This window comes from Solanum lycopersicum, chromosome 3 (genome assembly GCF_036512215.1).
Source record: "Solanum lycopersicum chromosome 3, SLM_r2.1".
Classification (NCBI taxonomy): domain Eukaryota; kingdom Viridiplantae; phylum Streptophyta; class Magnoliopsida; order Solanales; family Solanaceae; genus Solanum; species Solanum lycopersicum.
In genome coordinates, this window is record NC_090802.1 from 19,327,646 (window position 1) to 19,355,227 (window position 27,582).

The 27,582-nt window shown below is 37.4% G+C and overlaps 1 protein-coding gene across 1 annotated transcript; it reads right to left on the bottom strand.

Annotated features, from left to right (window-relative positions):
- Positions 1–23,485: 23,485 nt before the first annotated feature.
- On the bottom strand, positions 23,486–27,382 carry LOC138347450 (uncharacterized). The gene is made up of 6 exons (XM_069295745.1): positions 27,244–27,382; positions 25,706–25,932; positions 25,037–25,273; positions 24,485–24,673; positions 23,775–23,903; positions 23,486–23,506 (listed from the first exon to the last, which is right to left on the bottom strand). The coding sequence occupies exons 1-6, from the start codon at positions 27,380–27,382 to the stop codon at positions 23,486–23,488; spliced, it is 942 nt and encodes a 313-aa protein (XP_069151846.1).
- Positions 27,383–27,582: the final 200 nt, after the last annotated feature.

Sequence of the window (27,582 nt, forward strand, 5' to 3'; positions counted from 1 at the left end):
CCAATGAATGAAAAATAAAGAGAGAAATTAAGGAGAACTAAAATGTAAGTGTTAGGTCTTGATCTTGGGTCCCCAAGCCGCGTGGATAAAGCCAAAACAAATGAAAATGTGAGTGCTTTCCATGGAACTAGAAATCGGGTTCCCTTGCCCAAATTCTGTATTATTACATAAGTCATACGTGAAAAAATTTTCAAAAATAATGTTGCCTACATAGATCGAAATCGAGATCTTGCCACAAATACAAGATGGATAAGTCTTCTACCAAATAATCTTATGAAGATATGAATCACTTAAAGGGTTTATGAAGGAAGCCTCATGGCTTGTATGTATTGACCCATAATTCTAGGATAAGTTTAAAGTAAGTGAACCTAAGTTGTATGTAACAAGATGATGAAACCCCATAAGGATCATGTAAGAGTGCGAAACACAATTAAATAGCCTAGTGCATTGGCATACGATGAAATGAAAATTCACGTAAAGGAGTGAGTAATTATGAAAAGAAAATGTGTTAAATTTAATGAATGAGGTGACAATATGATAAGAGGCTAATGTGAAAGATCAGAGCAATCTCAAATGAGCCTAAGTAATGTTACCAAAATGTACTCACCTACGAGAGTGTAAAGTTAATAAAGAGACCAGTCTTTATGAACACTCTAACGAAATTATTGAAGTTAATGCATACTTAATACTAATGATGAGATTAGAAATCATCTAATGAGCTATGAGGTCCTCAAACTAGAAGCCAGTTTCCATTATATATAAGTTGAATGTAATGGAACTTTATACTGAGCATCGATAGGCCAGGTATGAGCAGTGATGCCTTCCTTCGGGAAGGGCGGAGGTTCACGTAACTCTCATGAGATGAGACTGTCGAGCATGCCGCGTATGGGTCTCCTTATATCTCATATTCTTTGGACCTATCATGCCAATATAGCGTTTTAGCAAGTTCAATCCCCTACATAAACTAGCATGTTTTGGGTAACTTTGACCGGTGATTCCACTCTTTTTCTATGTTGGGCAAACACTTTATTTGATGATGCTCACATGATCTATGTTGATTAAAGTTAAAGTTCCCAATCAATGAATGATGCCAGCCTCAAATGATACACATGATGAAATGACTGATACCAAAGCTGTTAGGACAGGATAATCAAGATGTGATATAGACTTAATTAATGAAACTAGGTCATTCTTGATCATTTCACAGTGAACCTGATGAAAGTCTTAAACTACATCCTAGGTATAGCTAGGGTTTACACTAGCTTATGAATGTATGAAGTGAAGTACGTATGAATGAATGAAGCAGACTCTGTGTTTGCTACAGAAGGCTCCCTAGTTGAGATCCCATATATTGAGCCCTCATTTTTTGGAATTCTTGATGTCATGTCCATGATTCAAAGTCTCATGGCGTATGAACGAATATATGAAAGATGTTATGTGTTGTATGAAATATGTTATGTGTTATGTGTAAGACGTTATATGTTGTGTGCAATATGATACGTATGATGATGCATGTTACTCTCATGGCATGACTTTCCTAATAAGAAATTTGCATGTCCACCAACTTTCCTAATCCAAATTTGGCAAGTTTACTGACTTGACTTTCCATAAATCATGTTGTTAGGAAAGACCTATTCTTATTCATGCATGTCTTTGGTTTGTAAGTACATATATCCACACATAGTACAAGTGTGTTCTAATACCACACAACTCTATATTTTAGGGTGCAGGCACAGGTGGATAGTAGTGATTACAGGTCGATGTTGAAGCCATCTGGACGTGGAGCATTCATCCATATTTTGTAGGCCCTCATGCATTCGAGGATGCTTGCCAATTTTATTCTAGATTAGTTTAATATTTAGATAGTGGAGTATGTTCCACTAGCGTTTCTTTCCCAATTTTATTTATGACATTGTATTGGTAGCATTTTTGCAAAATATACATTTAATGCAGCATTGAACTATTTCTTACATTTGATGTTCTTAATGTTAGATGGTTGATGGTGAATGTATATGGATTTAAGTAGAATGACTTACATTCATGTTACAAAACAAAAGGTTCAGGTTTTTTGCTGAAATTAACTTAGAAGAAGTAAGGATGATGTATGTAGGCTTGTCTGCGACATCTGAGAGGTCAATGACGTCGGTCTCGTCTCGAGTCTACACTCTTGTTGTGACATTAATGCTTGGGTTTTTGTATTTAGGGCTTAGGGTTTTTAGTTTGTTGTTTAGGTTTAAGGTTAGGGTTAAGGTTAGGTTAGGGTTAGGTTAAGCTTCTTGTGTTTTTTAGGTTTTTTGGATTTAGTGTTTAGGATTTGAGATTTGATATCAATGGTATAGTATTTAACGTTTGGGTTTGGGTAGTTTGGGCTTGCGGTTAAGGTTTATGGTAGGGTTAGGGTTAGGCTTGACTTAGGGTTAGGGTTAACATAGGGTTAGGGTTAGGGTTTAGGTTGTTTATTCAGTTTTAAGGTTTTTTGTTTAGGATTGAATTTGAAATATTCCTTAGTGTTTAATATTAGGGTATTGATATTTTTTTCTTTGGGTTTAGGGTTTCTGTAACACTACGAACGTTTAAGATGTGTTCTAGATCTTAACATTGGTTTCAAAGGTTTTAGAAACTCTTTAAGGTCTACTTTAATAAATATAAGTCATTTAGGAAATCTTGAAATCAAAATGTCAAGGAACGTCCATGACATCTTGAAACTAGTTCAATGAGGTGCTAGTATGCCATAGCCTTTTTCACTAAGTTTTATGAGTCGGAAAATAATGAAAATTGGTGGAAGGGTGTCTAACATGCATTAGAGTTTGTTCGTAGACAAATTGTTCAGATACAACTTCCCAATGACCAACGAAGCACCCTTGAGGAAGACGCTTGAAGAAGTGGGTAAAAGGAGTCAAGGGACGTGTTACCAATGGATGCCATTGACGAGCCGTTGGTGAATTGACGAGGCGTCGATGCCACTTCCATGAACACTTAGCCAAATTTAATAAGGGACTATTTTTTATATTATCTGAATTCATCGATGAGTGTGCAGCACAGAGGTGAGCAGTGCCTGTCGATGGACACACGATCCGTCAATTGTAGTCTCGTCTGTGATGGGTCTGTTCTACTGCTCGATTTTAAGTGACCTAATTTAATTAAATAAGTGGTTAATTAATTTGTTAGGTGTTTTAGGGAATCATAATTAATTTAATTTACAACCTATATATAGACCCTAACCTAATTAGACTAACCTAAGCTCTCATAATTCACAAATCAAAATTCTCTCTTCCTTCTCTCTTTTTTCTCTGTCAAGTTGAAGAACACTATAGAAGGTAAATTCGAAGAGGTTATAGGGATTCAAACACCAAAGTTTCTCTATCAATCTTCATCAAACATTAAGGTATGTGATTCCTTTCACCTTTGGGACTTCTTTCCTTGAAGTGTTCCTTAAAATTGATTTCAAAAGATAGGTTTTCATGTGGGTCTTTTACAATCTCGAAATTGATGTTGTGAATATATTTGTTTATGATTTCTTTTAGATATTATGAATATATGAACATGTATTCTAACTCAATTATGGTATTTCTTGTTTAATTGGTCTAGATTGTAGAAGATTACCTATTCCCCTTAACCTTGGGTTGTGATCTTCATATGAATTTTGTTATGTTGGTTCAATTGAATTGATTATTAGTTGAATTACTATCGTATGATGTTATTTTATCCATAGTGAATGAATTTCTGGTGGTGTTTCTAAATGTTCATTACAGTATTCCTCCCCAATAGGAATTGATTTTGGTATCTACTTGTTACCGGATACAAATCCAATTCATCCTTACCGGATGGCTCCAGCCGAATTGAAAGAGTTGAAATCTCCACTCAAAGATTTAATAGAAAAATGTTTCATTAGACCTAGTATTTCTCCATGGGGTGCTTCAGTTTTGTTTATGAAGTAGAAGGATGGATCTCTTCGAATGTGTATCAACTATTGTCAACTAAATAAAATAATTATTAAGAACAGGTATCCTCTCCCCCGGATTGATGACTTGTTTGAACAACTCCTAGGGGCGAGCTACTTTTCTAAGATTGACTTTATATCGGGGTATCACCAACTTAGGTTGAGATGTGAGGATAATACTAAATATAGCATTTCTGAGTATATATGGTCAGTATGAGTTCTTAGTAATGTACTTTGGTTTCACAAATGGCGCGATGACATTTATGGATCTCATGAATAGGGTGATTCAAAATTACCTAGATTCATTTGTCATTGTATTAATTGAATAAATCTTGGTATATTCAAAAAATGAGGGTGAACACATGGACAATTTAAGGGTGGTGTAACAAGTGCATAAGGAGAACCAATTACTTGCTAAGTATAGCAAATGTGAGTTTTGATTAAGGTCCGTGGAATTTCTTTTCTTATCAACTCTAGTGAGGGGGTTGAGGTTCTTCCAAGGAAAACCGAGGTGGTGAATAATTGTCCTAGACCATTAACTCCAATCTACATTAGGAGTTTCTTAGGTTTAGCGGGTCATTATCAGAATTTTGTGGATGGTTTCACGTCCAATGCATCTCCCTTGTCTACTTTGACCCAAAAGAGTAAGAAATTTGAGTGGTCGGAGGCATGTGATAGAGGCTTTCAAATCATTAAAGATAGGCTTACTTCCGCTCGATTGTTGTCTTTACCTGAGCCTACAAAGGGCTCCGTTGTGTCTTGTGATGTATCCCTAGTGGGTTAAGGGTGTGTTCTTATGCGACATGGCAAAGTCGTAGCCTATGCTTCTACACAACTTAAGGTGCATGACAGAAACTATCCAACTCATGATCTTGACTTAGAGGTCGTGGTATTTCCCTTTAAATTATTGATGCATTATTTGTATAGTGTCCATATTGATGTGTATACCGACAACAAGATTCTACAATATATGTTTACTCAAATTAAGTTAACTCTACGACAAAGAAGGTGGTTGGAATTGTTGAAACATTACAACATGAGAGTTCTCTATCACCCCAACAAGGCCAATGTGATTGAGAATGCTCTAAGTCATATGACCATGGGTAGTGTGTCTCATGTAGAATAAGCGAAGAAAGACATAGTGAAAGATGTTCATAGGTTGGCTACATTGGGTGCTAGGTTGGAAGATTCTCCAAATGGTGGTTTATGGTCCATCATAACTATGAGTCATCATTGGTCATTGAGGTGAATTCCAAACAACACCTTGATCAACCATTGATGGAGTCGAAAGAATCGCTTCTTGGAAAGCTTAGAGAGTCATTCTCCTTAGCAGGGATGGTGTGTTGAGGTATTAAGGAAGGTTGTGTGTTCCTAATGTAGATGTTATGAGGAAACGGATCCTTGAGAAAGCTCATGGATTTTGTTACTCCATTCATCTGAGTTCGACAAAGATGTAGCATGACCTTTGGGAAGTGTTTTGGTGGGAAGGTTTGAAAAGGACATAGCTGAATTTGTAGCAAAGTGATTATATTGCAAAGAAGATAAAACCAAACACCAAAAGCCGGATGGTTTACTTCAAGAGGTCTAAGTTCCTACTTGTAAGTGGGAAGAGATCAATATGGACTTTGTGGTAGGTTTTCCTTGGACACAAAAGCAAAATGACTCTATATGGGTGGTTGTGGATAGGTTGAGCAAATCCGCTCATTCTATTCCTCTCAAGTCTACTTATTCAGCGGAACATTATGCATAGATCTTCATAGATGAGATTGTGTGTCGCCATGGTATTCCGTTATCTATCATATCGGATAGGGGTGCACAATTCACATCAAGGTTTTCGAGATCATTCCAAAAAGGATCGTGTACCAAGGTGAAGCTAAGCACTGCTTTTCATCCTCAAATGGATTGTCAAGCGGAGCGCACTATTTTAACCCTTAGAGGATATGTTTAGAGCTTGTATCATTGATTTCAAGGGAAATTAGGATAAACATTTGCCTTTGGTGATGTTCTCTTACAACAATAACTACAATTCATCTATATATATGGCTCTTTATGAATCATTGTATGGTAGGAGATGTATATATCCAATTTGGTGGTTTGTAGTGGGTGAGTCATCACATTTGGGTCCCGATTTGATTTCTAAAACTTTGAGGAAGGTTCATATCATAAGGAACCGATTGCAAATAGCCTATAGTCGGCAAAGTCTTATGTTGATTATTGGAAAAAAGATTTAGAGTTTGAAGAAGATGATAAGGTGTATTTGGCAAAAAGGCGAAATTGATTCCTTGTTATGTGGGTCCCTATGAAATCTTGCAAAAGATTGGTAAAGTGACATATGAGTTACGGTTGCCTACTTAATTGGCTTCGTTTCATCCGGTTTTCCATGTTTGTACGCTTAAGAAGTGTATCGATTATCCCAATTCCATTTTTCCAATTGAGGGTCTTGGTGTCCATAAAAATCTCTCTTATTAGGAGGTTCTGGTTCAAATCCTTGATAGTCAAGTAAAAATATTAAGAAACAAGGAAGTGTCTTCCGTAAAGGTGTAATAGAAGAATCACCTAGTTGAGGGTGCGACATGAGAAGCCGAGGCCAATATGAAGTCCCATTACCATAACTTATTTGATAAATAAAGTTAGTTATTCTTACTAATAATGAATTTATGACTAAATCTTAAATTGCTAGGACTGTTGGTTATGTTTTGCAAAAATGTGCATTTTTGGTGTCATTAAAGTGAAATTATGGAGAAATTGTTGACATTGACTTGAAAAATTGCAATTCTTCTTTTTTTGAGTTATGTTATGCATTTTGATATAGTTAGTCTTTAGGAAATTATATGGAGCATTCTGATAATTTTAGATTTGGCATAATTGACTCATATATAGTCTGTTGAGCTCATATTGTTGTTGTGAGAAGGAAATTCCTCATAATGTGATTTTGAGCCTTAGATGTTGTAATTGAAGTTTTTGATTTTCTGTGTAAATGTCATGATTGAATTTGCAACTCATGTTGGCATGTATTGTTGATTGGTGGGCTGCTAGTCTTTAGTATATTCCATCCTTTCAAAGGATTTAAGTGTCACTCGGGGACGAATATTCCTTTGGAGGGCTAATGTAACACTTTTAATGTCTAAGATGTGTTCTAGAGCTTAACATAGGTGTCAAAAATTTTATAATCTATTTTAAGGTCTTTTTAATGAATATAAGTAATTTAGGAGTTCTAGAAATTAAAACGTCAAGGAACGTCAATGACATTCGTAAACAACATCAATGAGGTGCTAGTGTGCTTTAGCTTTTTTGAATAAGTGTTAGGTGTCAGAAAATAATGAAAATTAGTATAAGAGTGTCTAACACATATTAGATTTAGTTCATAGTCAAAACATTTGTATACGAATCCCCAAGGACCAACCAAGGATCCTTGTAAAAGTTTCTAACAGCTATCAAGGGACAGTGTCACCAATGAATGCCATCGACGAGTCGTTGGTTAATTGATGGGTCGTCGATGACACTATAGATGAGCACTTAGAAAAATTCGATAAGGGACTATTTTTGATAGCCTCTAAACTCATCAATGAGTGCGCAGTACGGAGGTGCACAATGCCCGTCGATGGAAACACGGTCCATCAATCGTGGTGTCGTCTGTGATAGGTCTATTTCGCTGATCATTTTTAGTGACTTAATTTAACAAAATAAGTGGTTAATTAATTATTTAGGGGTTTAGGTAATCATAATTAAGTTATTTCACAACCTATATAAAGAACCTAACCTAATTAGAATAACCTAAGCTCTCATAATTCACAAACCCAAATTTTTTCTTCCTTCTCTCTTCTTTCTTTCTCAAGTTTAAGAACACCATAGAAGTTAAAATTCAAAGGTTTTCTAGGGCTTTAATCACCAAAGTTTGTCCATCAATCTTCATTAAACATTGACGTATTCAATTCCTTTCACCTTTGGGGTTTCATTCCCCAAGGGTTCATTTAAATTGATTTCGAAAGATCGGTGTTCATGTGGGTCTTTTACAATCTCAAAATTGATATTGTGAATTTAATTGTTTATGATTTATTGTTGATATTATGAATAGATGTTATTTATTATAACTCAGTTATTTTATTTCTTGATGGAATGGTCGAGATTGTAGAAGATGACCTATTCCCCGTAACCCCTAAATATGAATTGTGTTATGTTGGTTAAATTGAATAAATTATTAGTTGAATGACTATCCTATGATGTTATGTTATCAATTATGAATAGATTAGGATGTCCTATCATGCTATTTATTGACTAATTGATCTAGATTATGAGTTTGACCTAAGTCTCTTGTCTTAAGCAATCAGAGCATGACGTTGAATATCTTTGAGTTGGTGTCTCTTTCAACCACGTCTATTTAGGTTCTTACTGATAATTGTGAAGTGCACCAGATTTATGGATAGGAATATATATGATGCTTACGAAAGTCTTACTTTCTTTGATGTCCAATATACGAGCTTCTAGAGTTTTGAATCTATGTGCTTTTAGAATCTAGTACTTTTATTGTGATTAGAGGCAACGAATACTCGAAGGAACGCGACACAAAGACTTGAAGAAGACATTGCCAATGTAAGAATTCCTCCAAAGGTAATCAAGTCCCTCCTCTTTTAGAGATGTGTATGATGACCAAGCCTCGGTCAATCCTCCTATATTGATGGATGTTGACAAAAGGTTTAATCTTCAACACATGGCCTAAGCCATTACTACACAAGCACAACCCGTCACTCCCCAATCTCAAGCCAAGACGGCCTAAGCTAATAAAGATGTTGTACCCCGAGCAAACCAACAAGTTTTTACCATGGCCTACCGTTTAAGGGATTTGACTATAATGAATCCTCCTACTTTCTATGGGTCCTAGGTTGAGGAACACCCCAAGAGTTCATTGATAAAATCTACAAGATCCTCTATATTATGGGGTTGACTACTTGTGAGAAGTCCGAGTTAGACACATACCAATTCAAATATGTGGCCCAAACTTGGTATGTGCAATGGAGAGACAATAGGCCTTTAAAGGGTGGACCTTTGACTTGGGCGATTTTCAAGAAGGCTTTTCTTGATTCGTTCTTTCCTAGGGAGAATTAGTAAGCTAAAGGGTGTAGTCCATCAACCTTTGTATGAGTGTGCTTTAATACTCCTAGAAATTAACTAAATTGTCTCCTTCTTTGATTTTTGATCCTAAAGATTAATGAACCGCTTTGTGATTGGAGTGTCGGATGATTTGCAAGAGGAATATCATTCGGCTATTCTACATGACATTACGAAAATTTTGTCATCTCAGGTTCATGCTCAACAAGTTGAAGAGGCAAGTGTTAAGAATAAAGAGTAAAGATGGCGAGTGGGCAAGATCTTTTGAAGGTGGTTCTTTAAAGGGTAGGCTTTAAATCTAAGAAAATCCTAGGTTCAATAAAATGGTTTGTAATCAATCTCCTTACAAGTTTTCTAAAGCTATCGATGATAGGGTGTCTAACCCTAAGCCTAAAAACCAAAGGTATACTAGTTCACGAACAAAGCAGCCAACTTGGGAATGGTGTGGCAAGAAGCATTATGGTGATTGCCTTAAGGGAATGGATAATTGTTTTGGTTGTGTCAAGAGTGAACACAAGGTTCGGGATTCACCCTATCTAAAGGGTAAATACAAGGGTAGTTGTAAAGCTCAAGCAAGTGATTCTAATGATGCTCTGAAAAAGAATCTCTTTTATGCTCTCTACTCCAAAGGAGAGCAAGAGACTTCCCCGATGTAGTGACATGTGTGTTAAAAGTATTCTCTATTGATGTATATGCTTTACTTTATCTTGTTGCTACACTATCTTTTATTAATCTTCTAGTATCTAAAAAGTTTGACAATTTACACGATATCTTAATGAACCTTTTATGGTGTCTATCCTATTGGGCGAGTCACTAGTTGCGAAGAGGATGTATAGAAATTGTGCTATAATGTTTCCGAATAGAGTTACTTATGTTGAACTAGTAGAACTTGATATCCATGACTTTGATGTAATTTTTGGTATGGATTGGTTGCATGCTTTCTTTGACTCTATATATTGTAGAATAAAGGATGTGAGTTTTAACTTTCCAAATGATCTAATTTTAGAGTGGAAGGAGGGAAATTCTATTCATTGAGATGGTATAATTTCTTTTTTGAAAGATTTAAGGATAATCTCAAAAAAGGTGTTTATACCATATAGTAAGAGTCCCAGATTTAGACTCCAAAAATCCTCCCATTGATTCGGTCCCTGTAGTGAAGGAATTTCTGGAGGTCTTTCTTAATGATATTCCCGGTACTACTCTTGAACGAGAAATTGATTTTGTTATCGACTTGTTATCAGATACAAATCCTATTTTATTTCCTCCTTATTAGACGGCTCAAGCCTAATTGAAAGAGTTGAAGGCTCAAGTAAAAGATTTACTAGACAAAGGCTTCATTAGACCTACTATTTCTCCGGTTTTGTTTGTGAAGTAGAAGGATGGGTCTTTTAGAATGTGCTTCGATTATAACAAACTTAATAAAGTAACTATTAATAACATGTATCCTCTCCCTCGGATTGACGACTTGTTTGATAACCTCAAAGGGGAAAGCTACTTTTCTAAGATTGACTTGACATTGGGGTATCACCGGCTTAGGTGAGAGGTGAGGATATACAAAAAACGGCATTTTGAACTAGATATGGTCACTATGAGTTCTTAATAATGTCCTTTGGTCTCAATAAGGCCTCGACAACATTTATGGTTCTCATGAATAGGGTGTTTCGAAATTACCTAGATTCATTTGTCAATGTCTTTATTGATGACATCTTGGTGTATTCAAAAAAATGAGGGTGAACCCATGGACCATTATAGGGTGGTGTTACAAGGGCTTCAGGAGCACCAATTATTTGCAAAATATAGAAAATATGAGTTTTAGTTGAGGTTGGTGGAATTTTTTGGTTATATCATCTCAAGTGAGGGAGTTGAGCTTGATCTAATGAAAACCGAGGTGGTGAAAAATAGGCCTAGACCATTGATTCCAACCGACATTAAGAGTTTCTTGGATCTAGCGAGTTATTATCAGAGGTTTGTTGATGGTTTTTTTAGTACATTACATCTCCCTTGACTACTTTTACCCAAAAGATTAAGAAATTAGAGTGGTCGGAGGCATGTTAGAGAAGCTTCCGAATCATGAAAGCTAGGCTTACTTACGCTCAAGTGTTCTCATTACCTAAGCGTACAAAGGGCTTAATTGTGTATTATGATGCATCCCAAGTGGGTTTAGGGGGTGTTCGTATGCGACATGGCAAAGTAGTAGCCTATGATTGTACACAACTTAAGGTGCAAGAGAGAAACCATCAAACTCGTGATCTTGACTTAGCGGCCGTGGTATTTGCCTTGAAATTATGGAGGCATTATTTGTATTGAGTCTATGTTGGTATGTATACCGACCACATAAGTCTACAATATGTGTTTACTCAAAAGGAGTTAAATCTTCAACAAAAAAGGAGGTTGGAATTGTTGAAAGGTTACGACATGAGTGTCCTCTATCACCCTGCCGAGGCCAATGTGGTTGCGGATTCTCTAAGTCGTATGACAATGGGTAGTGTGCCTATTGTGAAGGAAGCCAAGAAAGACATACTAAAAGATGTTCATAGGTTGGCTAGATTGGTTGTTAGGTTGAACGATTCTCCGAATGGTGGTTTTATGGTCCATCATAACTCTAAGTCAGCATTGGTGGTTGAGGTAAAGTCCAAACAATACGTTGATCAACCACCGATGGAGTTGAAGGAATCTATTCTTGGCAAAATTAATGAGTCATTCTCCTTTGGGGGAATGGTGTCTTGATGTATCAAGGAACGTTGTGTGTTCCCAATGTAGATGGTTCGAGGAACAAGATCCTTGAGAAAGCTCATGGGTCCTATTACTTCATTCATCCAGGTTCGATAAAGATGTACCATGACCTTAGGGAAGTGTTTTGATGGGAAGGTTTGAAAAAGGACATAGTGAAATTTCTAGCAAAGTGTCAAAATTTCAAACAACTGAAAGCCGAACACCAAAATTCGGGTGGTTTACATCAGGAGATAGAAGTTCCTACTTGGAAGTGGAAAGACATCAATATGGATTTTTTGGTAGGTTTGCCTCGGACTCAAAAGCAATATGACTCTATATGGGTGGTTGTGGATAGGTTGACCAAATTTTCTCCTATTATATCTGTCAAGTCTATATATTTGGCGGTTGATTATGCAAAGATCTTTATAGATGAGATTGTGCTTGTCCATGGTATTCCAATATCCATCATACCAGACAAGGGTGCACAATTCACATCTAGGTATTTGAGATCATTTCAAAAAGGGTCGGGTACCAAGGTGAAGCTAATCACGTCTTTCATCCTCAAACAGATTGTCAAACTAAGTGTACTATTCAAACCTTGAGTATATGCTTAGATCTTGTATCATTGATTTAAAGGTTAATTGGGATAAACATTTTCCATTGGTGATGTAACACCCCATATAAAAAACATATAAATAAAAATTTTATCTGAAAAATCTTTGGTGCAATAGACGGTTGAGTCAGACGAACTTACAATACGTAGGTCAGACTATGGTCCGTAGTCAGAGCCCATCGATCAACACCCAATTAACCCACTATTTGAAAAGAACCACGATTGACCAGCACGGTTCGTAGATGGACCTACGGACCACAGAGTTTGAGTGTAGGTGGAAGTCAACAGACAATTAGGGAGGAAAATACCATTAGGTCAAATTCATATGATCATAACTCTTACGAAAAAATGAATTAGGTGTCTCATAACCTACCAAAAGATAGTTAATTGAACAAGAGCTCCATAGCCACAGACGTTGCTAAAATCAAACTTCTGAGTAAAAAGGTATGTTCGTTTTAGAAAATGCCTATCGAACAGGCCAACACCTACGTACCAGCACGACGGACCATTTATGGAACGACATACCTTTTATCCAGGGGTCTTTTGGTCTTTTACCACTTCGTTTAAACCCAAAGATACACCGTTTTGATCCTAAATCATCATATTTTAGTCAGTTTAAGCCTAGAAACGTAATAAAAACTTACCTAAGTCAAATCTTTAATCAAAACATAGAAAATTAGAAGGCAGAAAGGAGAAAAAGGTAACGAACACCATTTCAAAAACACAACAAGGTTCTAGCAGTTCCAGCCCCAAAATCTAACTGTTTCTATGTCAATTTCATCACCAGGTATGTTGGATTTCATTATTGGGTTCCTCTAACCCATTGTGTCCCTAGTTTTCAGTCAGTTCTTGATGCTCTTATCATGATTAGACCTAGGGTTTGTAGAACATCAAAAGAGCTTTATGAATTTATTAGTTACATGTTCCAAATAGGATTATCATGTTATTACTCAGCTTATTGCATGAACTTTAGAACCCTGGCTTTGTATTTCTTTAGTTAATGAATTAAACATGTTAGGCCAAATAATTCAGCTATTAAGTTATACATGGCATAGTTAATTGAATCATTATTAGATTAAATGTTGCATTCTCAATTTGCATGTTCAATTTTTAGCTATTCAGTAATTACAGAAAATTAAGACATAATCAATTAAATACATAAATCAATGGTAGTAGCATAATACCGAGTTAGACTAGGGTACAACTTACCCAGTTAGTTCCAGATTTACTAGCCAAGTAGGTTGTAAGTCCCCTCTGTGGCAATCAGTTTAGTGATCACGCCGGCATGCATTTATATCTTTGGCAGGGTATATTGGGTCCTCTCTATGGGGCGTATACATCATAATCCACATTTATCTCATGTGGTTTTATCATCACTTATGTGTAGCTCCCACTGTTCAGTCAGACTCTCTTGCATTGACCATTTATCTATATACTTTGTATTTAGTTTCAACATGCTATAAATTGGTCGATGCATTCAGTTAGCTGTGAATTCTCTATATCATCTTCAAATTATTATACTTGCTTTTGTGCTTGTTCAGTAATGTTTTATTTTAGCTTTATTCTATCCTACATGCTTAGTACCTTTCAAGTACTGACGCATACGTGCACTACATCTTCTCCTGATGTAGGTTCCGCTTCTCAACACACAGACAATTTGCGATCTTTGGTTCAGCAGATCAAGTAGTGAGTCCTCATTCTCTAAGGACAATAGTCATAATTTTTTTTCTGTATTAAGTCTTTTAGTTTCACCTTTTGCTAGATTTAGCTGCGGTTTGTCTCAATATTTTTAGTCTAGTTTAGAGGCTGTTTTCAAACATAGTTAGTTTCAACCTAGTATTGAGTTAACAATTTCTTTGTTTGAAACTTATTGATATCATTTATCTGAGTTATAGAATATGGGAATTCCTCATCTTTTCAGTTTAAAATTATGATTAAGTTTCCGGAACAATTTATTTTCTTTTGTATGCTCATGATCATACTAGCAGGGTTAGCTTGGGATCACTTGTGTTCCTAGGTTCCATGTCAGCTTCTCGGGGGTTGCTTGGGGCGTGACAGGTTAAGTTTGCTTACAACAATATCTACCATTCATGTATAGCTATGGATCCTTATGAATCTTTGTATGGTAGGAGATGTAAATCTCCAATTGGATGGTTTGAAGTGGGTGAGTTTTCAATTTTGGGTCCCAATTTGGTTTATAAGACTTTCGAGAAGGTTCATATCATAAGGAACTAGTTTCAAGCATCCTATAGTCTGCAAAAGTCTTATGCCGATCATAGGAGAAGAGATTTAGAGTTTGATGAAGGTGATAAGGTATATTTGAAAAATTCACCTATGAAAGGGGTGGTTAGATTTGGAAAGAAAGGGAAATTGAGTCCTCTTTATGTGGGTCCCTATGAAATCTTGCAAAATATTGGTAAAGTGGCATATGAGTTAAAGTTGCCTACTGAATTTGTTTCGGTTCATTCGGTTTTCCATGTTTCTATGCTTAAAAAATTTATCATTGATCCCGAGTCCATTCTTCCTATTGAGGGTCTTGGTGTCCAAGAGAATCTTTTTTATATGGAGGTTCCGGTTCAAATCCTTGATAGTCAAGTAAAAAGTTTAAGGAATTAGGAGGTGAGTTTCGTCAAGGTGTTATGGAAGAATGACCTTGCTGAGGGTGAGACATAGGAAGTCGAGGAAGACATGAAGTGCTGTTACCCTCACCTATTTGATAACTAAGCTTAGTTATTCTTACATATAATGAATTTTATGTGTAAATTCGATGTTGATAGGACTTTTGGTGAAGTTCTGCAAAAATGTGCATTTTTGGTGTCATTAGAGTGAAGTTACATTGAAATTGTGAATATTGACTTGAAAAATTGCAATTCTTCTTGTTTTGAGTTATGTTGTGCATTTTGATATAGTGAATCTTTATGAAATGATATGGAGCATTTTGATAAGTTGAGATTTGTCCTAATTGACTCATATATAGTATGTTGAGCACATATTGTTGTTGTGAGATGGAATTCCTCATAATGTAATTTTTAGCCTTATGTGTGGTAATTGAAGTTTTTAAATTTTCTTTGTATAAATGTCATGATTGAAATTGAAACTCATGTTGGCAAGTATTGTTGTTTTCTAGGATGCTAGTCTTGAGTCTATTTCATCCTTTCAAAGGATTTTAGTGTCATTCGAGGATTAATGTTCCTAAGGGGGGATAATGTAACACTTCGAAAGTCTAAGACATGTTCTAGAGCCTAAAATAGATGTCAAAGGGTTTAGACACTCTTTTAAGTCTACTTTAACAAATATAAGTTATTTAGGAAGTCTAGAAATCAAAACGTCAACAAACATCCATGACATCTTGAAACTAGTTCAATGAGGTGCTAGTGTCCCTTAGAGAATTTGATAAAGTTTTAGGCGTCAGAAAATGATTAATACTGGTGAAAGGGTCTCTTACACGTATGAGAGTTAGATCATTGTGCAATCTTCTAGGTACGATTCCTCGAGGACAAGCCAAGGACTCTTGAGTAGGACCCTTGCAAAAGTTGCTAAAATTTTTCAAGGGACAGTATCACCAACATATGCCAGCGAGAAGACGTTGGTGAATTGATGGGGCGTCGATGAACACTTATCCAAATTTGATAAGGGACTATTTTGTATAGAACCTAAAATCATCGACGAGTGTGCAGCACGGTGGTGAACAGGGCCCATCGATGGACATAAGATCCGTCGATCGTGGTGTCGTCTGTGATGGGCCTGTTTTGCTACTCGATTTTTAATGACTTAATTAAATAAATAAGTGGTTAATTATATATTTAGGGGTTTAGGGAAGCCTAACTAAGTTAATTAACAACTTATATAAAGACCTAACCTAATTAGACTTACCTAAGCTCTCATTATTCACATATCCAAATTCTCTCTTCCTTATCTCTTCTTTCTCTTTCAAGTTGAAGAACACCATAGAAGTTAAAATTTAGAGGGGTCATGGGAATTTAATAACAAAATTTTCTCAATTAATCTTCATCAAACATTAAGGTATGGAATTTCTTTCACCTTTGGGACTTCTTTCCCTAATGGGTTCCTTAAATTGATTTGGGTCTTTTCCAATCTCAAAATTGATCTTGTGAATTTATTTTTTTACGACTTATTTTTGATATTATGAATATATTAACATGTATTGCAATTCAATTATGTGATTTCTTGACGGATTTCTTGACGGATTAGTCTAGATTGTAGAAGATGACTTATTCCCCTTAACCCTAGGTTGTGATCTAAATATGGATTGTGTAATGTTTGTTTAATTGACTTGATCATTAGTTGAATTACTATACTATGATGCTATTATATCAATTACGGATTGATTAGGATGAATTATAGTCCTATCATGCTAGTTCTTGAGTAATTAATCAAGATTATGACTAATGTACTCTTGAGATTGGAGACTACAATGCATGTAGCATAAATAAGATCCCAGTTCTTGAACTGTGTTGTCTCCCATAGTAATACTAGCAAGTGGATCCACATAGTTCCAATGTTCATGTTTTTGTACTATAGTGGCAGGTACTCCGCCTTCTTTAGGTGTAGAGTTCCATGACACCAAATCCTACATTAGCTCATGTGGTCTATGTCGGTTAAGGGAAGATGTTCCCAAAAGGTAAAATGAACTAAAAAATGAACTCTAGCTAAGATTACCCAAGGGGTTTAGCTTAGTCTAGGTAGAGGTATGGGACTCTACCTATACATTGCACTAGTTAGACGTAAGGGATGTCTTAGGAGGATGCTATTATATGTGTATATGCTTAAAAATGTAAATGATATGTATATGATGATCTTAAATGTTAATGACACTATGTGATGTTGATTACACTTATGAACATAAATTTGGTCTATATTGCTAAAGTATGATATTATGAACTCTTAATGTTATTTTATGTGAAGTTAGACATTTGTTATGGTTCTTACTAGGTTTACTTGATTAAGTAAGGTTACAGAGTTTTCTTAGTCATTGCCCAACTGAAATTAAAGAGAGTCATGAGTAATGGTTTTGATTTGTTATAATGTGATGAACTCTTATTCATGTTTGTTGAAGTTATAAATTGATGATAGAGTGGTCTTGATTATACATGCAAGTATGTTGATATGTAAAGGTTTTCAAAGTAAATATCATGTTAAAATAAATATCCCTTTTTAGCATGATTTCATCAAATGTGTATATATGTTCTCATACATAGTACAAGTGGTGTACTAACCCCATTTTCTCCTTTTTTCCCATATATTTTATGTTCCGGTCATTGAAGGGATTATAGACGACTTTGATGAAAAGTTGGAATTCTGAATCATGCAAGTTGGGTAGGTCCTCACTATCCGAGGACAATGCCACTATCAAGCCTATATAAGGCCTTATTTCTTTAATGTATGGGTAGGCCCAAATTGTTATACTCTTATTACATGGTTATGAGTTGAGACGTCTATTTGAGACTATGTTATATTTCATATATCTATGTGCAATAAAAGTAGAATACTAAGTTATCTTTCTATACGAAGGGTCTAGCTATGTATACTCAATATAAATATTATGTGTATGCAGAGGTCTATGTAAACCTCAACATAGAAGTAATGAAAAGTTTTTATTTTCATAAATTTTGACCTATGAATATAATGATGTAAGCTAAGAGGCTAGTGTTGGTCCTCACAGAGCAAAACGACGCCGATTACGACTAAGGGAGTTCTACGTATGAGATAGTTTAGGGTTTAGGGTAAGGGTTAAGGATAGGGTTAGGGTTAGGGTTCGTGTTAGGGATAGGGATAGGATTAGGATTTGAGTTTAGGGTTTTTAATGGGTTTTAGGTTTTTCGATTAAGGATTTTGGGTTTAAAATCTATGGTTTAGTGTTTAATGTTTGAAATTTTGTATTTTTTGCTATGGTTTTAGGGTTTATGGTTTCGGATTAGGGTTCAGGTTTTGGATAGGATTATGGTTAGGTTTTTTTTAGGGTTTGGGTTTATGGTTTAGAAATTTAGGTTTAAAATTTATGGTTTAGTGTTTAGTGTTTGGGTTTTCGTATTTGTGACTTGTGGTTTTTTGGGAATTATTTTTTACTTAGGGTTAAGGTTTAGTGTTTGTCATTTAGGATGAGGGTTAGGGTTAGGGTTAGGGTTAGGGTTAGGGTTAGGGATAGGTTTTTGATTCTTTAGGTTTTATAGTTCAAGGTTTAAGCATTTGAGTTTTAAATTCTATGGTTTAGTATTTAATGTTTAGTTTTTGGTATTTTGGGCTTTGTGTTCGGGTTTATGGTTTAGGGTTAGCGTCAAGGTAAGGGTTAGGGTTAGAGTTTTTGTTTTTCTTAGGTTTTTTGATTTAGGGTTTAGTATGTGAGGTTTAATATCAATGGTGTAGTGTTTAATGTTAGGGTTTTTGTATTTGGGCTTGGGGTTTAGGGTTTATGGTAGTTTTATGGTTAGCGTTAATGTTTGAATTAGGGTTAGGGTGTAGGTTGGTTTTTAGGTTTTAGGGTTCGGAATTAAGAATTTTGGGTTGTAATATCTATGATTTAATGTTTAATTTTAGTGTTTTTATATTTTTACTTTAGATTTAGGGTTTAGGGTTTAGGGTTTATGGTAGTTTTATGGTGTAAAGACCTGTTTAGTCATTTTGAGCAGCAGATTTTATTTATGGAAAAACAGGCTGAGGCGACGGACCCCACGACGAACCGTCATGGGAACGACAGACCGTCGCAGGGTCTCGTTTCAAAACACTTAGAAAATCTGAAATTGGGTACTGAAAATCGACTCTCTGAACTTCGTGACGGAATGGCAGGACGGACCATCACAGGCGTGACGGACTGTCACAGGAGTGACGGACTGTCACAGGAGTGACGGACCGTCACAGAGTCTTCAGTGGAAATCCAGCATCTGAACCTTGCGACGACCTGCAGGACGGACCGTCGCAGGCACGAAGGACCGTCGCAGGTTGCGTAATCCCAGTCTGGGTCGGATTTCTTCATACGTTTTAAGGGACGTTTTTTACTATTCCTGCTTTAATAATAAAGTTAGTGGGTTAATGTTAATAAGTCTAATTACATGGGGGTTAAAAGAGGTAACCTTAAGTTAATTAGTGGGTTATTATTGCCATCTTTTATTCTTAATTATATACTAATTAGGGTAAAAGAAAGAGGGTTGGAATAAGAAAATTTGAAAGCACAAGAGAGGGAGGAAACGAACGAACAGGGACAAAAGAAGAACAAAGCTGTGGGAATTTGCTTGGTTGATCACTAGTCTTCGGTGGAGGTAGGTTATGGTTTCTCTTACGATATTCGTAGCAAACTCTTAATAGCGACTGATATGTATTGATAATATTGTAAACCCTGCTATGTGCTTAATTGTATGCTTGCATGAATGTAATTATATAATTGTGATTATATAAGCATGATGAAGTTGTTGAATCCCAAATCTTGCAAAACCCTAATCTCTCTGTTAATGATGAGGCCTTGGTATAAAAGAAGGCGTGACGAACTAAAATAATGAGATTGATGATGCCTTGGTAGGAAAGAGGGCTTGATGAATTGATTGAAGGAGATTAGGGGATCGGGTGTCACAAACCGACACGTAGATTTAGGGGATCGGGTGTCACGAACCGATACGTAGATTTAGGGGATCGGAGTGTCATGTACTGACACAAGAGGATTAATGAATATGAGGGAGCGGAGTGTCACGTACCGACACAAGAGAAATAAAGATAATGAATCTTGAAAGAGGTTAATATACTCAATCTAATGAACATAATTCCCAAATGAGTATGGTATTGAGGCTTGAGTCCTCATGTGTGAACTTGACGGTAATTGTTAATGATATAGTACTTGCTGTTGCTACATGTTGAGTATCATAGTTGATTTTATGATATTACTTGGTATATATTGATTTCTATTTTGAGTTGGCCGATGATATCTACTCAGTACCCGTGTTTTGTATTGACCCCTACTTTTATGTTTTCTTCTGTTATTTGTGGAGTGCAGCAAACATGCTGTCATCTTTGACTCAACAGTAACTCTAGCCAGTCTTCATTACTCCGGATATCAGGGTGAGCTAATGCTTCTAGCTTGGACTGGATCGTCCTCTTCATGTCTTGATGCCATGAAGTTCCGGCATGGACTATCTTTTATGTATTTTTAGCTTCTTAGAAACTCTTAGATTTAGTAGTTTGAATTAGATGTTCTTGTGATGATGACTTCCAGATTTTGGGGATAATAATAGCTATTGAATTGGTTTTATTAATGACTTTAAGTCTTTCGCATTACTTTATGTTGATATTACATTGAAATGTTAAGGTTTAGATTGGTTGGTTCACTCACATAGGAGGGTAAGTGTGGGTGCCAGTCGCGGCCCGGTTTTGGGTCGTGACATATGGTTAGGGTTAATGTTTGAATTAGGGTTAGGGTGTAGGTTGGTTTTTAGGTTTTAGTGTTTGGAATTAAGGATTTTGGGTTGTAATATCTATGATTTAATGTTTAATTTTAGTGTTTTTATATTTTTACTTTGGATTTAGGGTTTAGGGTTAGGGTAATGGTTAAGGATAGGGTTACGGTTAGTGTTCGTGTTAGGGATAGAGATAGGGTTAGGGTTTAAGGGTTTTTTCAGGTTTAAAGTTTTGGGGTTAGGATTTTTGGTATAAAATTTATGGGTTAGTGTTTAATGTTTGGGTTTTGATATTTTGGGCTTGGGGTTTTGGGTTAATGGTGTAGGGTTACTGTCACGACCCAACCCGATTGGCCGTGACTAGTGCCTGTTTTGGACACCCACATACAAACCTGCTAAGTATAACCAACTGAAACTAAGACAATATGGAATTTAATCAAATCAAGCCAACCCCAATGTCATATATATATAAGAGGACATATCTCATAAGGAGTCATAACCATTCAACCATAACAGCATACGCGAGCCTACAAGGCTGCCACTACACAATACACAATGATGTACGCAACCGACAAGGCTGCCCCTGTTCAAGCAGACATCCCAAACAAACCATGTCCAGACCATTATCCAAAACATATATATACAACCCACATAATGTCCACAGACCTCTAAGAGTAAATTAGTGAAACTCGAAGGGACAGGGCCCCGCCATACCCATAGACGAGCAAAAGACTACACAAAATTTATGTACCAAAACGACTTGGCTCTGGAACAGTGGAGCTCTCCCAATCAGCAGAGTAGATATCCTATGCGGGAGGATCACCGAAGTATGCATCTACACCTGCGGGCATGAAACGCAGCCCCCTGAGGAAAGGGGGGTCAGTACGGACAATGTACTGAGTATGTAAAGCATAAGGTAAAGATGACAGGATACCAATATGGCAAGTCGAAACAAAATATCGCTACACATATACCCTTTTAAGTGAAAATCATGCATATATTTAACATTTAAGGTGCCCAGCTTCCATAGTAAGGGGCTCGGCAAAATAATCATCACGTCATCATCATCATCATAACCATCCTCATCACCAATCATATATATAATATACATACTCGGCCCTCTAGTGAGGAACTCAGTGACATATGCAAGAAACTCCGCACGAACATTACCCGGCCTGGGACTCGGTGAAATGATAAATGACTCTATGCACGAGCAGAATATTATGAGCAACCTTATGTAATTAAAATAATTTCTTATAACTCAATAGAACAATCAACGTGAACCAGCAAGGAGTATTACAAAAGATTAATGTTTTATCAAGATTATGAGCCTTTAATACGATATGGAAACGTAAAATCTCAATGACTCTAAGAAGCATTACCATAGATATTAGAGATCATCATAGCCTTAGACATAGCCGATATATAGAGGAATAATTGTGGAAGCAAGAATATACGTCACCTAGACGCTCTAGAGGTAAGTATCAAATCTGTCCGTTATTCGCTTATTTTTAAAAGTCATGCCAAGCAAAGAAAGAAGGGACAGTGTTACATACCGTATAATCGAGCCGCACGTCCAATATTTTACTGCTCAATCTATTAATCTATAACAAGCAACAATCTTGCCGCTATTAGATAAACATCGTGCTTTACTTTCTTGTAAGCTAGCTAATAATCTAACGAAAATTCGGCAGCACCTCCCCTATTTTCCTTACTTTGTCCCTATCCGAAAACAATCCAAATTATCCACAGCAATACCAATAACACATATAACCCAAAGAATCATATTAAACAACCCCCTCCCCAAAACAGTTCCGTCTCGGCAACCATAGCAGCGAAGCAACGACACACCGAGCGATAACTCGTTTTATAATTCGCAACACATCTACCTTATCGTATTCATCCTTTGGAGTATATACTCATAATCATATTCAACATATACATAATGCCAAAACAGAATTTTCCTGCAGTTTGCTTTAATCAAAACAACCCAAGCACCAACACGACACCACTAATAATCCGATTATGGTTTCCATTCATACTTAGCACATTCAATAACTAAAATAAACTTCCTACGCTACTGGTCACGCCCCCTTCTTAAAATTAATAAATAATTAACAAGGGTATTCTAAAGAATTAACACACCAAACAAGGAGATTACTAACCAAATTATTTGCAGCTGCTGGCCAAGAGTTGCAGGGTTGGTTTCTCCATTTCCATGGCTGCCTAAGACAAGTGGTGAAGAAGAAGATGATATGCAGCAATGAATTTCACCACTTTATTTAGAATGGAGTGGATTTCTCCACCTCATTTAATAGTATGAAGTTGAGGCAGCCCCCCTATACACCTGTCCACTAAGGCCAGCACACAATCTGATCCCTTTTTAATTTTTGCCTTGAGTAGTGGGGCCCACTGGATTAAATTAATCCTAATCATCCACCAATTATGAGTGGTGGGGCCCATTGGATTAAATCAATCAAAATTATCCACTAATTAATCCCTCACTTAAAGTTAATGGCACTTACATTAGCCAACTCATACTTAATATCACATTTGGAAATAACACCTTTGCCTAATATTTCTTTACGTATTCTAGATCACGATGCGCACTACCTATAAAAAAAATACGAGGCATAACATCCTTCCCCCCTTAGGAACATTCGTCCTCGAATGTTAAGTTAGTGTCTTGGAAAAACAAATTCCAGCGAGGTCTCTCTAAAAGTTATACCTATCAACCTGCATTACGTAACTTACAGATGCCTCACAACTACATAATCTCATTATCTATCAATATAGTCAAGCTAGGAATTGAATTACCTGCAGGTACGGGGAACAAGTAAGGATACTTATTCTTCATTTCGTCTTCCGCTTCCCAAGTCATCTCCTCCCTATTGTTATTTTGCCACAACACTTTGACGGAAGCCACATCCTTAGTACGTAACCTTCTAACCTGACGATCAAGTATAGCCATGGGTTTCTCCTCATATGACAACTCCTTTGTTACCTGAATATCATCTACAGGGAATACTCTAGAAGGATCACCAATACATTTATGTAGCATCGATACATAGAAGACTGGATGTATCGCCTCCAAATCAGATGGTAGATCCAACTCATAGGCAACCTTGCCTTCCTACGAACAATCTGATAAGGCCAAATGTATCTCGGACTGAGCTTCCGCTTCCTGCCGAATCTCATCACACCCCTCATGGGTGATACCTTCAGGAATGCCCAGTCACCAATCTGAAACTCCAAATCTTGACGCCGATTATCTGCATATGACTTCTGTCGACTCTGGGCTGCTAATAATCTTTCTTGAATAAGCTTCACCTTATCAACAGCTTGTTGAATCACATCCGGGCCTATTAACTTAGTCTCGCCAACATCAAACCAACCAATAGGTTATCTTCACTTCCTCCCATATAAGGCCTCGTATGGTGCCATCTGGATACTAGAATGGTAGCTATTATTATAGGCAAACTCAATGAGCGGCAAGTGGTCATCCCAGCTGCCTTTGAAGTCAATAATACAGGCCCGCAACATATCTTCTAGTGTCTGAATAGTACTTTTAGCCTGCCCATCAGTCTGAGGGTGAAATATTGTGCTAAGGTTCACCTGTGTCCCCAATCCCTTCTGAAACGATCTCCAAAAGTTGGCTGTAAATTGAGCTCCTCTGTCTGATATAATGGATGTGGGAACCCCATGAAGTCTCACTATCTCCCTGACATATAACCTCACATAATCTTCAGCTGAATAAGTAGTCCTGACTGGAAGAAAATTGGCCAATTTCGTCAGCCTATCTACAATAACCCATATAGAGTCATACTTCCATTGAGTGTGAGGTAGGCCTGTAATGAAGTCCATATTAATCATCTCCCATTTCCAAGTCGGGATCTTTATCTCCTGTAATAATCAACCAGGCTTTTGATGTTCGATCTTGACTTGTTGACAATTTGGGCACTGAGCAATAAACTCCACTATGTCCTTTTTCATGCCATCCCACCAATATAAGCATCTAAGGTCATGATACATTTTTGTTGACCCTGGGTGAATAGAATAACGGGCAGAGTGTGCCTCTCCCATAACCTGCCGTCGTAGCCCCGTAGTATCGGGTACACACAATCTGTCTTCATATCGTAACACTCCGTCAGGTGTATCCTTAAATGGGGTCTTTTCCTTTTGAAGAGTTGCATCTCTATACTGTGCCAGAATAGGGTCCTTGTATTGGTGTCTCTTTACCTCATCTATGATTGAGGACTCAGCAACCTCTCGAATAGAAACTCCACTATCTTCCGAATGAGCTAGACGGACTCCAAGGCTGGATAGCTGCTGAATCTCCCAAACCATATCCCTCCCTTCTAGTTGTACATCTGTCAAGCTACCCATGGACTTACAGCTAAGAGCATCTTCTACAACATTCGCTTTCCCTGGATGATATAAAATATCAACATCATAATCCTTTAGCAACTCTAACCACCGCCTCTGTCGTAAGTTCAGCTCCTTCTATTTAAAGATATATTGGAGACTCTTATGATCTGTATAAATGTCCACATTGACACCATATAAATAATGTCTCCATGTCTTCAAGGCATGAACCACGACCGCTAACTCCAGATCGTGAGTAGGATAGTTCTTTTCATGCTTCCTAAGTTGTCGGGAGGCATAAGCTATAACTTTGCCATGCTGCATCAATACATATCCTAGCCCAACACCCGAAGAATCACAATAAATAACATAGCCATCTGGTCCCTCCGAAAGAGTTAGGACTGGAGCTGTAGTCAATTTGTCTTTCAATAGCTGGAATCTTCGCTCACAAGCATCTGTCCACTGGAACTTGGCTGCCTTTTGAGTTAGCCTTGTCAAAGGCGCTGAAATTGAGGCAAACTTTTCTACGAATCTCCTGTAATATCTTGCTAACCCCAAAAAGCTGCGTACCTCAGTAGGTGTCGTAGGTCTGGGCCAAGTCTTTACTGCCTCAATCTTCTGCGTGTCTACGCAAATACCATAAGCTCCAATAATATGCCCCAAGAATGTCACTGAAGTCAACCAAAACTCACACTTAGAAAATTTAGCATACAACTTCTGGTGCTGAAGCACCTTAAGTACCATCCTTAAATGATCTTCATGCTCCTCTTCTGAACGTGAATAGACTAGAATATCGTCTATAAATACAATAACAAACATATCAAGGAATGGTTTAAATACTCGATTCATTAAATCCATGAACACCGCTGGAGCATTAGGCAGCCCAAAAGACAGCACTCTAAACTCATAATGCCCATATCGGGTCCGGAATGCCGTCTTTGGAATATCTGCCTCCCTTACCCGCACCTGATGACAACCTGACCGCAAGTGTATCTTTGAAAAACACTTTGCACCCTGCAACTGGTCAAATAGATCATCAATCCTTGGGAGGGGATACCTGTTCTTTATTGTTACTTTGTTCAACTGCCTATAATCAATGCACATCTGCAGCGACCTATCCTTCTTCCTCACAAATAGTACCGGTGCTCCCCAAGGTGACGTACTAGGCCTGATGAAGCCCTTTTCTAGCAAATCCCTCAATTGCTCTTTCAATTGTTTAAACTCAGCAGGTGCCATTCTATAAGGAGGTATAGATATAGGCTGGGTATCTGGCAGTACATCTATAGTAAACTCTATCTCCCATTCTGGAGGAAGGCCTTGAAGTTCCTCGGGGAATACATCGGAAAATTCATTAACTACAGGGACTGATTGAAGAGTCGGTGCCTCTGCTTTTATGTAATGCACCCGAATCAGATGGTAAATATAGCCTTTTCTAACCATCTTCCCGGCCTTGAGGTATGAAATGAACTTACCTTTCGGCGATACTGTACTTCCCTTCCACTCTATAATCTGTTCCCCTGGAAATTAAAATCGAACTATCTTACCTCTGCAATCAACATTAGCATAACAAGCAGCCAACCAATCCATACCCATGATAATATCAAACTCAATCATATTTAACTCTATTAGATCTGCTACGGTACGACGACTATATATAACTACTGAACAATTCCTATATACTCGCGTAGCTATGACAAAATCTCCTACAGGTGTAGCTACTTCAAATGGTTCTATCAACTCAGACTCTATTCCGATCCTACTAGCAACAAAGGGAGATATATATGATAAGGTGGAACCTGGGTCTATCAATGCATACACACTTCGGGAGAATAGTGATAATATACCTGTGATCACATTAGGTGACGCCTCCTGATCTTGCCTATTAGTCAAAGCATATATACGGTTTGAGGGACCGCTAGAACTGGAAGCTCCACCACGTCCTCTACCACGTCCTGCTGGCGCCTGAATACCCTGCCCCGTAGGGCGCATAGCCACAGAAGAAGATGAACCAGCAACGGACCCTGTAGGCTGTGCCATACCACCTGCACTACCTATAAGGTGACACTTCCTCATAGTATGGCCCTGACGGCTACAAGAAAAACACGCACCTGTAGCCCAACAACATTCCCTAGGATGGGACTTACCACAACGAGAACACCAAGGCAAAGGTGGTCTCGACTGGCTCAAACCCCTGCCCATCTGTGACCCTGACGCCCTAGAGCTCTGACCAGCTTCTGAATATCCCATACGATCGAACCCCCTACCCATGAAACGTGGGGGTGCACTCTGTGCTGGCTGGGAAGAAAATCTAACATGCTGCTGAGACTGCCCGCTTTGAAACTCGTCAGGATAACCTGCTGATCTAGCCCTCTTATGCTGGCCTGTATTATAATTTCTATCTGGCTGACGTCCCCGGTGCCGATCCTCTACCCCCTGTTCATATGCCT

What these genes read in the sequence shown, in the direction of transcription:
- LOC138347450 (XM_069295745.1), bottom strand. Translation starts at nt 27,382, where the DNA reads ATGGGATATTCAGAAGCTGGTCAGAGCTCTAGGGCGTCAGGGTCACAG. An exon ending in GGAATGTTGTTGGGCTACAG is followed by an intron (nt 25,933 to 27,243) that starts GTGCGTGTTTTT and finishes TTGTATTTATAG; the next exon opens with ACGATATTCTAGTCTATTCA. An exon ending in GACCTACGACACCTACTGAG is followed by an intron (nt 25,274 to 25,705) that starts GTACGCAGCTTT and finishes ATCTTTAAATAG; the next exon opens with AAGGAGCTGAACTTACGACA.